This window comes from Brachycentrus maculatus, unplaced genomic scaffold (genome assembly GCF_059751285.1).
Source record: "Brachycentrus maculatus isolate JH-2025_06_01 unplaced genomic scaffold, ASM5975128v1 h1tg000265l, whole genome shotgun sequence".
NCBI classification, from domain to species: Eukaryota; Metazoa; Arthropoda; class Insecta; order Trichoptera; family Brachycentridae; genus Brachycentrus; species Brachycentrus maculatus.
The window spans coordinates 64,575-77,436 of record NW_028281016.1 but is presented as its reverse complement, the minus strand read 5'-3'; the positions used below and the strand labels follow the sequence as shown (position 1 = coordinate 77,436).

Sequence of the window (12,862 nt, the reverse complement as noted above, 5' to 3'; positions counted from 1 at the left end):
TTTAATTTGTTTTCCTGTTTTAAAAAAATTGGCGTCGTACGTCAATAATATTTGACATTTGTGAACTAGACAGCTGCAGTATACAAACAGCAGCGAGTGGTAGCCACTTGATGGGTATCGTCTTTTTCACCTAACAAATTGTAAAGGTCCAAATGAACAAAATTTGATGATTAATTTTGTGCCATCTTATATATGTTTGTATACTGCAGCTGTCTAGTTTATAAATGTCAAATACTATTGATTTCTGACGCCATTTGCAAAAATGAACACATTTTCTGATAGAGTGATTAATTTTGTGCCACACTGAAAAGAAGAATCGTTTTTAAAGTTTAATAATATAATAAAATGTTTAAAAAATAAATATCAACCCATATTATTTTTTGACATCTCATCAAAGATTAAGAAAAATATGGTAAAAAAAATATGTCTGGGCATTTACGGGGCTGACGACCGTTAATGCCCTGACTTCCATAATCTTCTTCATCTTTGAAAAATATGAAAATAACTATTGTAATTGGAGATAATCCAGATTTTGTGAACAAGTATTTGGACACACTCAAAATGTTGTAAATATCAAGCCACTTATTGGACTTTTTTACTGTGCAACCGATCTTCTTAGGTAAACCCTGAATGTTTTTTATCCATTTAAAAAATATTGAGTATATTTAAAAAAATAATTAAACAATACATTTTCTTCCGAATGCAAAAACAACACTTTCTGCTATGTGGCGGGTAAATATTAAGTTCAAAATATGCCGCTTTTGCTGGGATATAGTACATTTTCTGGGCATTTCGAAAACATGCCTACTGAAAAATGACGATTTTTGATATATGATGTTGTTGAAAGAAATGAGCGTGATCACTTAAACTAACCTGTGATCACTTAAACAACTTTATTGAGATATCACAAAAAATCTCGATATGAATCTTTATATGTTCAGCACATGTAACATTATGGCCTAATCGCACACAGTAAATCTTGAATAAAGATAATGACTTAAGTTTTTATGAGGTCATGATTACATTTTATCATACAATATGTGAATGAGTGTACCTACGTAATATATGTACATATATTCGTTTGAATCTTTGTATGTTTTTCACTCGAATCGTTCATCTGGCTACCTCTTCACCGTAGCGTCTTTTTTGTACCACTTAATAACTCAAGCTCTTGTTGCCTAAAAACTCAAGCTGGAAGAAATTATAAGCGGCGAAAAGATGACGAATACAGGGTTTTTACTTCAAATTGAACGCCTTACAAATCATAATGGATGCCGTACAAATCAAATGAAACGTTTAACAAATCTAATTGGACGACTAACAAATCAAATTGGACGTTTTACAAATCCAGTTGGACGACTAACGAATCAAATAGGACGATTAACACATTAAATTGAACGACTAACATATCGATTTGGATTACTATCAAATCGAATTGGACGACTAACAAATCAAATTGGATGACTACCTAATTAAATTGGATGACTAACAAAGCAAATTCGACGGCTAACAAATCAAATTAAACGATATACAATTTTATAAAAAGTCGGAATTTTCAAAAATATGTTCACATTATTTTTCTTCTTCTAACCCTTATCCACATTTAATGGTGCATAATGGCATTGCATCATATTACACCAGTGATATCTTGATTTTTAACACATAAAGGAATAATAAGTAATATTTAATAAATATTAGAGTGAAAATTCACTTATATTTCCCGGGACCTCCAGTACGGTAGCCGACAGTGCTGACCATTACACTACGGAGGTGGATATTCACATTAGTACATATACCGTCAGTGTGAATACCAGCCCACATAGACTAGTAATTGCATTAGTCGCCAAGTTGGCAAGCCTGCGCGGCGCGCTGTCATAGTGTACTCAAGTCTTCAGAAAAGATTTCCAATACTACTTTGAATATATTTTTGAAGATTCTAGCTTTTATAATAATAACAATATTTTTTGAGGTAATGAGGGGATCCCGAGGGGTGGGGACGAAGTGTCGGCCTCTGTCCGTACATCCTCCTCCCCCCTCATTAATTGAATAGAGCATTATTTACTTCTTCAGAAATATTTTGAAGATTTTCCTCTATGTGCAGCTGACAGAGAGTCCCTCAGGACTCTTTAACTGCTGCGGGTGAATAGCAGGCTCAGATTCCAAAAAAAAAAATTACAAGATAACGCCCAATTCGATTTATTTAATTTTGTGGAGCGTCCAATTTGGCTTCTAAAACGTCCATTTTGATTAGTTAAATGTCAATTTTATTTTTATGGCTTCCGATTTGTTATTTTTTTGTTCATTTCATTAATCTTATACCAAGTTGATCTGTTAAACATCCAATTTGATTTGGAAGGCATCCAATTTGAAGTAAATAATCTGTGACATCCCGATCGGTTAATCGAAAAAGTACCAGTTAGTCGTTAGTCACATCTCTACACAAAACATTTGTAATCGTCTTAAGACATTCGTGACCGACCTAATGAATACATCGAGTGTAATCTCCAGAGACGTGTTATTGTATTACTTGTTTTAATTTATTGTTATTTTAAACATTAAAAAAGTCAAAATGGTAGACAAAAGACCTGTGACGTAGTCATGTTTTTTATACAGAGTGTTTTATACTAAATGTTTATTCACTTAAGGCCCAACATACGAAAAATCGTAACTATTTTTTTTTAAATCTCGGTAACATGTGATGTAATTGAATTTTTTGAAAATCTTTGTAATTCGTCATATATAAACTGTTTATTTTCAGACCCGTAGATAAAAGCATCTGTGGCTTCCGAAACTAGTCTAAAGAAATATATTTTTCTTGAACGTTTTTCGCAGATACTTTGTGGCACATTTTTTAAACTTTTTAAAATAAAACAACTTTGTTTTAGCCAATTTTTTATTTGTACACTTTTCCCAACCGGTTTCGACAAGAACCTTGTCATCATCAGGGTTTATGTGCTAATTCTAAAACGTTGAAATACTCATAGTAAGGTTTTAGTTAATTACCCTTCCCTTATGACACCAAAAACTTCCACGCACTCCGTACACCATTTGAATATGTGATTTAAAAAATGTGATTCAAATGTGATTTAATTTAAGTGTGGTTAAAACAATGTTGTTTTTTTTATAAAGCTTAAATAATTATAACTAAAGTGACAAAAAAGAAATGTTCTCATTCGCAATTTCATCTGAATTTTTGACCTTCTTTGTTTATTATTATATATGTTTTTATCATTGTGCTTTATAACGTATAGTACATTTTATTATAACATATCGCTCACTTCTTTCAAAAACGTCATAAATCAAAATTCGTCAATTTTCAGTTGTGCATGTTTTCGGAATGCCCAGAAAATTCACTATATCCCAGCAAAAGTGGCATATTTTAAACATAATATTTACCCCCTACAGGACAGAAAGTGTTGTTTTTGCATTTTGAAGAAAATGTGTGGTATAATTATTGTTTTTTAATAAAAAAATATTTTTCAAATGGAGAAAAAACCTTCAGGTTTCATCTGAAAAGATCTGTTGCACAGTAAAAAGTTTAATAAGTGGCTTGATATTTATTTTAAATACATTGCATAATTTTTTTAAAATTAAAAATCGTTCTCCTGAAAAATCAAGTTTTTTGATTTATGACGTTCTTGAAAGGAGTGAGCGATATATCTAAATACAAATACCTACTTAAAACCTAAAACAAAAATGCATATTTTTCTAAATAATTGTCATAATGATTAAAATGTATATAGTCATTTCTGTACCCACATAATGAAGTCAAAATTTACATACTTAAGAACCAGCTTCTTTGCATAAATTTATTTTTTATACAAATGAGCTTTGGACTCAGGCATCATACGAGAAAGGATAAATCAAGGATTACTTATTTTTTGACATCTCATCAAAGATGAAGAAGAATATGGAAGTCTGGGCATTTACGTGGCTGACGACCGACATAGGCTGGTTTAAGTGATTACTTTACACACGTGTAACATTCACCAATTCTACCCATTATTGACAACCACACTACTGAAATTCTTGGAAGTTCTGTATATATGAACCAATTTAGAAACCTTGTTCGTGAATCACTAGAACTTCACTAGAGACATCTATTGGTGAGATGTAAGGAAGCTTTTTATTAAGCATAAACTCTTACATTAGTATGTGAGGTCCGAATCCTGGATTATAATCACACACATGAGTCAAGGATTACTGTTTATAAAAATAAAATAAAATAAAACATTGTCTTCTTTGTTGTTGTTGAGACGTCGACTAAAATGATAAATTTGATTAAAATTTAAAACATTTTTTTTACATCTCATCAAAGATGTAGAAGAATATAGAAGTCTGGCCATTTACGGAGCTGACTACTGTCATAGGCTAGTTTAAGTGATCACTTTACACAGTGTAACATTCACCAATTCTACCCATTATTGACAACCACACTACTCAAATTTTTAAAAAATACTTAAAAACAGCGTTGTATTTCAAATTCCGCTATATTCATGGAACTTGTCTTCTGACCCATATCGGCCAATCAGAGAGCGGGGATAGGTCAAAAATTAAGATGACGTCATTATCGGTTTGTGTCTCGTGTTTTTTTAAATACCGTATAATTTTCTTAAAAAATGGGAAAATTCTCTATTTCATAATATTTAATCTAAAGATAGACAAATCTTTTAAACAATTGTTACCCGGAGAATTTCGCATTTCTTGTAAAATCGACTCACATGGATCTGGCGGATTTTGAAAGTAAGCGACACATTTCAACTATTATGTCACGAAAATCTGTTGACAAAAAAAGTCATTTTGAAACTGTTTTCAGAATCACTAGTCAATATGTATTTGCTACTTAACAATGGCAATAAAGCATAAATGATGTAATTATATAGATAATTAATATTTTTTCCATAACGTTTAAAATTCTGTTTTCGACAACGTCTCGATTTTATTCCGTGCAAAATAGATTCGTATTGTGAAATAGGCTATAAAATTAAAATACTCTCAAGTGACTTCGAAATCTCTCACGAAATATCACTCTTAGATGTATTTAAATGAGTTGACTATTTGGAATTTCGTATTGTTGCCAATCAAAGGAAATTATTTTTAATTACTTTTTATTTTTAATTGAAATTTCGTTCTATTTTTTGTTCACGTTAAATAAATAAACTGAAACATATCCACAACATTTTGAATTTGTACAAATATTTGTCTACCTCCGTAGTGTAATGGTCAGCACGCTCGACTACCGTACTGGAGGTCCCGGTTTCGATTCCAAAGGGGGGGGGAGTAATAAATGTATTTTATTTATTGCTTCGGCATTTACATTGTGGTAAGACATGTTACAATGATTAAGGAAACACTTTTTTTTATACCACTTGATTTTATTAATGACTACTAGTTTCGGAAGCTAAACTTCCATCGTCAGGTCTGAATATAAACTAGTTATTATTCAAACCTGACGATGGAAGTTTAGCTTCCGAAAGTAGTAGTCATTAATAAACTTGAGTGGTATTAAAACAAGTGTTCCCTTAATCATTGTCAATAAATGTTAGTGATTTTTTCACTCAACTATTTATTCAATATTACCCTGGACTGGTACCTGAAGTGGAGGGCTGATCACCTTTCCTTCGTGTGTTAGGTTATGATAACACATCATTTATATGATGCAATGCCATTATATGCACCATTGGGGTGTGGATAAGGGTTGAAGATGAAGAAGAAGATTTATTTTTAATTGAATTTTTGTTCTATTTCGGGTTCAAATTAAACAAATTAAGTGAAAAATATTCACTAAGTGAGATGTCAAAAAATAATACTCTATGTAGTTAGTGATGCTTATTAAAAGGTTTATTTTATATTGATATATCCGGGATTCAAACCCAGACGCACAGATTTTCATCTTGACAGTATACGTGCTTGTCAGCACTAAAGCGGAAATCATTCTAGCTGATAAAATAGCTAGCGTCCTCTGTTGAAAATAGTGCTAAACAATTTCTCAGGTAGCTAGTATCTTCATAAAGAAACTCTAAGAAAACTCTTTTAGGAAGTGGAATAATGATGGTATATAGGTACCTACCTACAAAAATAACTTTAAAAAGCAATTGATCAATTGAAACTGTCATAAAAAAAACGTATGGAACTTGCTTAAAAGGTGTGTAGTACATTTCGTAAAAGTATCTTAATAAATAATTTGTAGAAAAAGTCTTTTATGTATCCGGATCTAAACAAGCGTCAACGTGCTAAAGATTTATGTAAATATTAAAGGTTTTTTTTTATATTCTGGTATTTTTGGATACCAACTGTGTGGGATCTAAGATTCTTAATAAATGAACTTTTAACTTTTTATTTACTTTTGTACCGGATTTTAGTTAGTTTCATAAATTCAAGTGTTTAGTTGAAAAAATAATAATAATACACAGTCTTTGGTACTTAATATATATAACTAACTAACCATCACGCCGCTTCCCCGCAGGGGTAGGCAGAGAGAGTAGAACGCCACACCCCTCTGTCTTTGCAAACATTCTTCGCCTCTTCCACGTTCATGCATCTCCTCATACATACCCGCCGTTTGTTACGACTCCTAACCTGACTACTTTCAAGTATTTGGCATACCTGATCGTGCCATGTTTTTCTCGGTCTTTCTCTGCTCTTTTTTTCCACTTACATTCGCCTCATAAATTTGTTTTACCGTTCTTTCCTCACTCATTTGTTCTACATGTCCAAACCATCTCAAAACACCTTTCTTAATTTTATCGATAATGCTTATCTCAGCTTTGCAATCCTTCCTTATTTCACTATTCTCACATCTATCATACATCGTTTTATCGCATATTCTTCTGAGAGATCGCATTTCGACTGCATTCAGTTTACTTTCATCCTTCTTTTGCCAACTCCATGTTTCACTTCCATACATTAGAGTTGGAACCAGGACTCCGTTGTGCACTGCCAGTTTAGCTTCCGCTGATAGATTTTTATTTGCTATAACTGATTTCAGTGCACCATTCACTTTGTTCCCAGCATTCACTCTCCTTTCTATGTCTTTATCAATCTTTCCATCCCTAGAAAACATACTATCCAAATATACGAAATCATCTACCTGTGCCAAAATCTCTCCGTGCTTACTTTTTATTTACTTTTATACCGGATTTTAGTTGGTTTCATAAATTTAAGTGTTTAGTTAGAAAAATAATATTATCAGAATCCTGGGTCTTGATCTTGATCTCCAATACAAGCAATAAGAAGAAACCAATGCAAGCAAAAAGCAAGAAACCTTTTTTACATGTACAATTTTCTATGATTAAAAATAATCTATGTTTGGTAAAGAAAAATTTTTGAAAAGGAATAGCAACCTTGTTCTTCAAACTTCAACGCGTAGATAAGCAAGAAACCTTATTTTCAAATCTTCATTCGTTAATGAGGGAAGAACACTTGTTTTATTAACATCAACGCTCAGTGAGAAAAGAAGTAAAGATGTACAATGAACAATATTTATATATTTAATGGTACAAGTAACCTTATTTTGTAAACTTCAATGCTTTCTTAAGCAAAAAACCTTGTTCTCAAATGTTGGACAGGCAAGAATACTATTTCAAATAACTTCAATACAACCTTCATTAACAAAAGAGAAAAGCGTGCAAAATGTTGCATATCACATGACGTCTTTAAAAAAAAGACAAGCATTTTCTCTTATTAGATAAATCAACGATTTTATTATTGCAAATAGAGTATTGCGATAGTTTGAAGATTATTTTTGTATTATTAACTAAACGATTAGCATACTGGTCTAGCAAAATGTGTAGGATAATTTAGTATTATACATAATACGAAATCAGTTTATTTTTTTCACTTAAAAATGCGAAAAAAACAGATGGAAAATACTTCTATTTGCATAATATCTCGTTTTGATAATGGCAATACGACACAGGTGCTAGAGTTATTAAAACATTTTGTTTGGAAATACTGGTTTTATTGTATGAAATTAGAAATATAATACTTATTTACATATTTGTAGGGGTAGAGGCTTTAAAACGGTGCACCGTACTGCGAGTGTGGTCTCTGAGGTCTGGACTGCTGGACAAATGATGATACTGGTGTGCCATAGTCTACAGACGGTCTTGCGATGAATGTACCGAATCCAGAACCTCTCTGCTGTCCAGAACTTCCGCTGCTGAATCCAGGGCTATAAGATGGTCCGTTTCCATAAGTTTGCGAAGGGATAGAGAATGACTGAACGCTTGGGGCGGAATATGACTGGACGCTTGGAGCGGAATATGACTGGACGCTTGGAGCGGAATATGACTGGACTGGAGCTACGTATGACTGGACTGGTGCCACGTAAGACTGTTGTTGAGGAGCCGCATACGATTGCGTTGGAGCTTCATACGTCTGGTATTGGCTGGTGAACGACTGTTGCGCTGGAGCTGAGTATGACTGAACTGGGGAGACGTATGACTGGGATGGGGAGACGTAAGACTGGGTTGGTGCGGCGTACGATCGCACAGGAGCTTCATACGTTTGGTATTGGCTGCCGAACGACTGTTGCGCCGGAGCTGAGTATGACTGGACAGGGGAGATGTATGACTGAGATGGGGAGACGTATGACTGGGCTGGGGAGACGTATGACTGGGATGGGGAGATGTATGACTGAGTTGGTGCAGCATACGATCGCACAGGCGCTTCATATGATTGGTATTGGCTGCCGAACGACTGTTGGGCTGGAGCTGAGTATGACTGGACTGGGGAGACGTAAGACTGTTGAGGAGCGACGTATGATTGGGTCGCGTACTGTGGAGAGATTGGCGCTTGGTAGGACGTGAAGGATGGAGAGCTCTGACCACTGAAGCTTCCGCCACCGCCGCTTCCGACTATGACGTCAAATGACGACTGTTTTGGCTTCGGGTAGTCATATCCTGTTGGAGCCTCGGCAGCAACCAAGAACACGCACGCCAAGAATGATATCTGAAAAAAAGGAGAATCTTTATTTCAAATTGCTTTTATTTGATGTGACTATAGAGTATTATTTATTGATTCGGCATTAACTTTGTGGAATGACTTGTTGATTATGTTTTAAAAATTAAACACTTGAATATACCACTTTCATTAGTTTTATTTATATATACGACTAGTTTCGGAAACTTACAGATGTTTTCATCTTCTGGTAAAAATTAAAACATAATAATTTTGTTTGAATTTTTACCAGAAGATGAAAACATCTGTAAGTTTTCGAAACTAGTCGTATATATAAATAAAACTCATTAATGTGGTATATTCAAGTGTTAATTTGTTTTCAAATGACCACAGGGTATCGATCTATCGCGTCCAAACAAACGAACCACTTCTTTTTATGGAATAGTTACAAGAAAACTAACTAACTAACTAAGCATCATGCCGCTTCCCCGCAGGGATAGGCAGAGAAAATGGAAAGCCACACCAATCTGCCTTTGCAAACAATCTTCGCCTCTTCCACATACATGCGTCATTTCATAACATACCTCCAGATTATTCCCACTCATGACCTGACCACGCCCAGTTTTTTTAAATACTTGTTCCCAAGTTTTCCTTGGACTTCTTCTGCTTTTCTTAAGAACAAATTCTCCTCATATTTTTTTGTTACTGCTCTTTATTCACTCATTGAATTCATATGCTCAAACCATCTCAACGCATCTTTCTTAATGCTATGGATAATACTATTCTCTAGTGAAGTTCTAGTGATTCAAGAATAATGTTTCAAAATTGGTTCATTTATATAGAACTTTCAAGAATTTGAGTAGTATGGTAGAATTTGTGAATGTTACACGTGTATAAAGTGATCACTTAAACCAGCCAATGTCGGTCGTCAGCCCCGTAAATGCCCAGACCTCCATGTTCTTCTCCATCTTTGATGAGATGTCAAAAAATAATATGAAAATAACTCCTGTATTGGAGATATTCCAGATTTTGTAAACAAGTATTTGGACACACTCAAAATGTTGTAAATAAATTATCTGGTCAAATTATAAGCTTAAGCGATAAAAATGAAAATGATGATAATTATCTCAGAATTGCATTATTTCCTTATTTTACTATTTGAACATCTATCACACATTCTGAGAGATTACATTTCGACTGCATTCAGTCTACTTTCATCCTTCTTTTGCCAACTCCATGCTTCACATATGAATACATACGATTGGTATTAAGACTCTTTTGTATACTGCCAGTTTAGCTTTCGCTCAAAGGTTTTTATTTTCTTTAACGGATTTCAGTGTACCATTAACTCTGGTTTCAACATTCACTCTCCTTTTTCTATTCTAATATGTTTTTCCATCCCTAGAAAAATATAAATCCCAACTTAGTAGTGCACTTCTTGGTAAATGCAACTTTTACTTGGTAGATACCACATTCACTTGGTAAATACCACTTTTGCTTGGTAAATGCTAATTTTACTTGATGATTCTACTTTTACTTGGTGAATGCCACTTTTACTTGGTAAATACCACTTTTACTTGGTGAATACCACTTTTACTTGGTAAATACCACTTTTACTTGGTAAATACCACTTTTACTTGGTAAATACCACTTATACTTGGTAAATACCACTTTTACTTGGTAAATACCACATTTACTTTGTAAAAACAACAAATTGATGTAGTCTATTGTGACACGTGTTTGATGCATTCAACATTATTATCAAACACCGTATGTGAAGGTTAGTCTAAATTTAAAAGTGTTGTATAACCATAGAAAAACTTGCGAAAGAAAACAGCGTTTGTCATATTATAAATCTTTTTGAATTGACATGCAGATGCAAGATGTGACATTTATTTTTCACATAAACATATAACGACAATACGTGAAGACTAATAAATCATTTACGAACATTATAAAAACACTAAATTAAACTATTTTATAACACGCAGTCAGACATTTTTTTAAATCACGTAATTTCGTACGGATTTTAATGTTATGTATGCTAAAAATTCTCGAACTGTTTTACATATTGTCGGTTTAATATGTTAAAATGATATGCGAGTAAAATAAAAATTAACTGACTTACCATCACGCTGCTTCTCGTCAGGGGAACGAAAAAAGAGAAAATAGAACGCCACACCAATCTTTGCAAACAATCTTAACCTCTTCCACATTCCTATCATCCCCTCATACATACCCTCCGATTGTTCAGATCTGATCTTTTTAACGAATGTGACTACGTGATCATATAATCATATAATACATTATATCGCTCACTCCTTTCAACAACGTCATATATCAAAAATCGTCAATTTTAAGTTGTGCATGTTTTCGGAATGCCCAGAAAATGTACTATATCCCAGCAAAAGCGGCATTTTTTTAACTTAATATTTACCCGCTACAGGGCAGAAAGTGTTGTTTTTGCATTTTGAAGAAAAGGTATTGTTTAATGATTTTTTTTAAATACTAAATATTTTTCAAATGGAGAAAAAACATTCAAGTTTTACCTAAAAAGATCTGTTGCATAGTAAAAAGTTCAATAAGTGGCTTGATATTGGTTTTTAATACATTGTGTTATATTTTTAAACATTAAAAACGTTCTGCTGAAAAATCAAGTTTTTTGATTTATGACGTTCTTGAAAGGAGTGAGCGATATGTAACACCTATTTTATATTATATTTATATCATAAATGTTTGTTTGTCCGCCTGCGTTGTGTAATGGTTAGCGCGTTTAGCTAACAAGCTGGAGTTCCCCTGGAATATTACACTGGACTGGTCCGTGAAGTGAAGGAGTGATCACCTTGCCTTCGTGTAAGTAACTATCAATATAACACTGCATCAATACTATGCAGTGCCCTATGCACCATTGGGGCAAATAAGAGTTAGAAGAGTATCATGGATATTTCTAAATTTATACAATATTGTTACTTAATGTCATTAAACAAGTAACAGTTCAAAATAATAAAATTAGCAAGTGGTATTTTTGCCTAAAATAACATCGCTACCATGGTCAAACTATATATATATATATATATATATTTTTTTTTAACAACACTATTCACTTTATATTTTATAGTATCACCAATGACATGTACGACTGTTTTTATTAAAATATATAAGTATATATTTATATTTTTAAAAAATTATTTTTGCTTAATATTTTGTTTATTTTAGTATAGTGTTGGTTTTACAAAAGTCATGTTTTTTATCTTGTATCGATATTACATGCGTTACTATGTAGATGAAAATTGACAAACTGAACAATTAGTTTCAATTACACTCTCCTTATCATTCATCATTCATTTTGTGTAATACCGCTTTTTTTTAAAAGTAGTATTACACAAAGTGAACGATGAATGATAAGGAGAGTGTTATATTACCATACCACAAATTTAACAATGCTTTTAATATACAAAATTTGGTTCTGTTTCATACCACCCAGGATTTTAATGTTCTCAACTGGAGACAACATATTATATATATAGTTTTGTATTTTTGCCACGCTAGAAGAATATAGGAATACTAATAAGGTAAGTAAGTAGGTAGGTACTTACAGATTTCAGTACATCCATGGTGATCGGGTGACTACTTGAGACTGGCTTTCTGGACAATGTGAGCGATCTTTTATATGAAAAACGTGATATATTGGAGCCCCTACATTGCTGAATTGGCGGGAAACTGACATGACAGTTTTACGTAAATATCTCTCGGCGAGAGTGAGTCTGATCTAGCAAACAAAAGGCTGTGGCTGCGTTTATCAATTTGAGTTATCTATATAAATACATTTATTTTTAGATTTGGCGTTTAATGTATGTTTTTGCTCCATTTTAATGTATGTTTTAAATGTTAAATAAAAAACACTGATTTTTTACTTATTTATTTTTTATACAAAAATGTTAATATTAGTATATAACCACTC

At 33.0% G+C, this 12,862-nt stretch overlaps 1 protein-coding gene across 1 annotated transcript; it reads right to left on the bottom strand.

Annotated features, from left to right (window-relative positions):
- Positions 1 to 7,938: 7,938 nt before the first annotated feature.
- On the bottom strand, positions 7,939 to 12,633 carry LOC148305690 (uncharacterized). The gene is made up of 2 exons (XM_088266303.1): positions 12,498 to 12,633; positions 7,939 to 8,952 (listed from the first exon to the last, which is right to left on the bottom strand). The coding sequence occupies exons 1-2, from the start codon at positions 12,513 to 12,515 to the stop codon at positions 8,017 to 8,019; spliced, it is 954 nt and encodes a 317-aa protein (XP_088122429.1). The 5' UTR covers positions 12,516 to 12,633; the 3' UTR covers positions 7,939 to 8,016.
- Between the last annotated feature and the right edge of the window lie 229 nt (positions 12,634 to 12,862).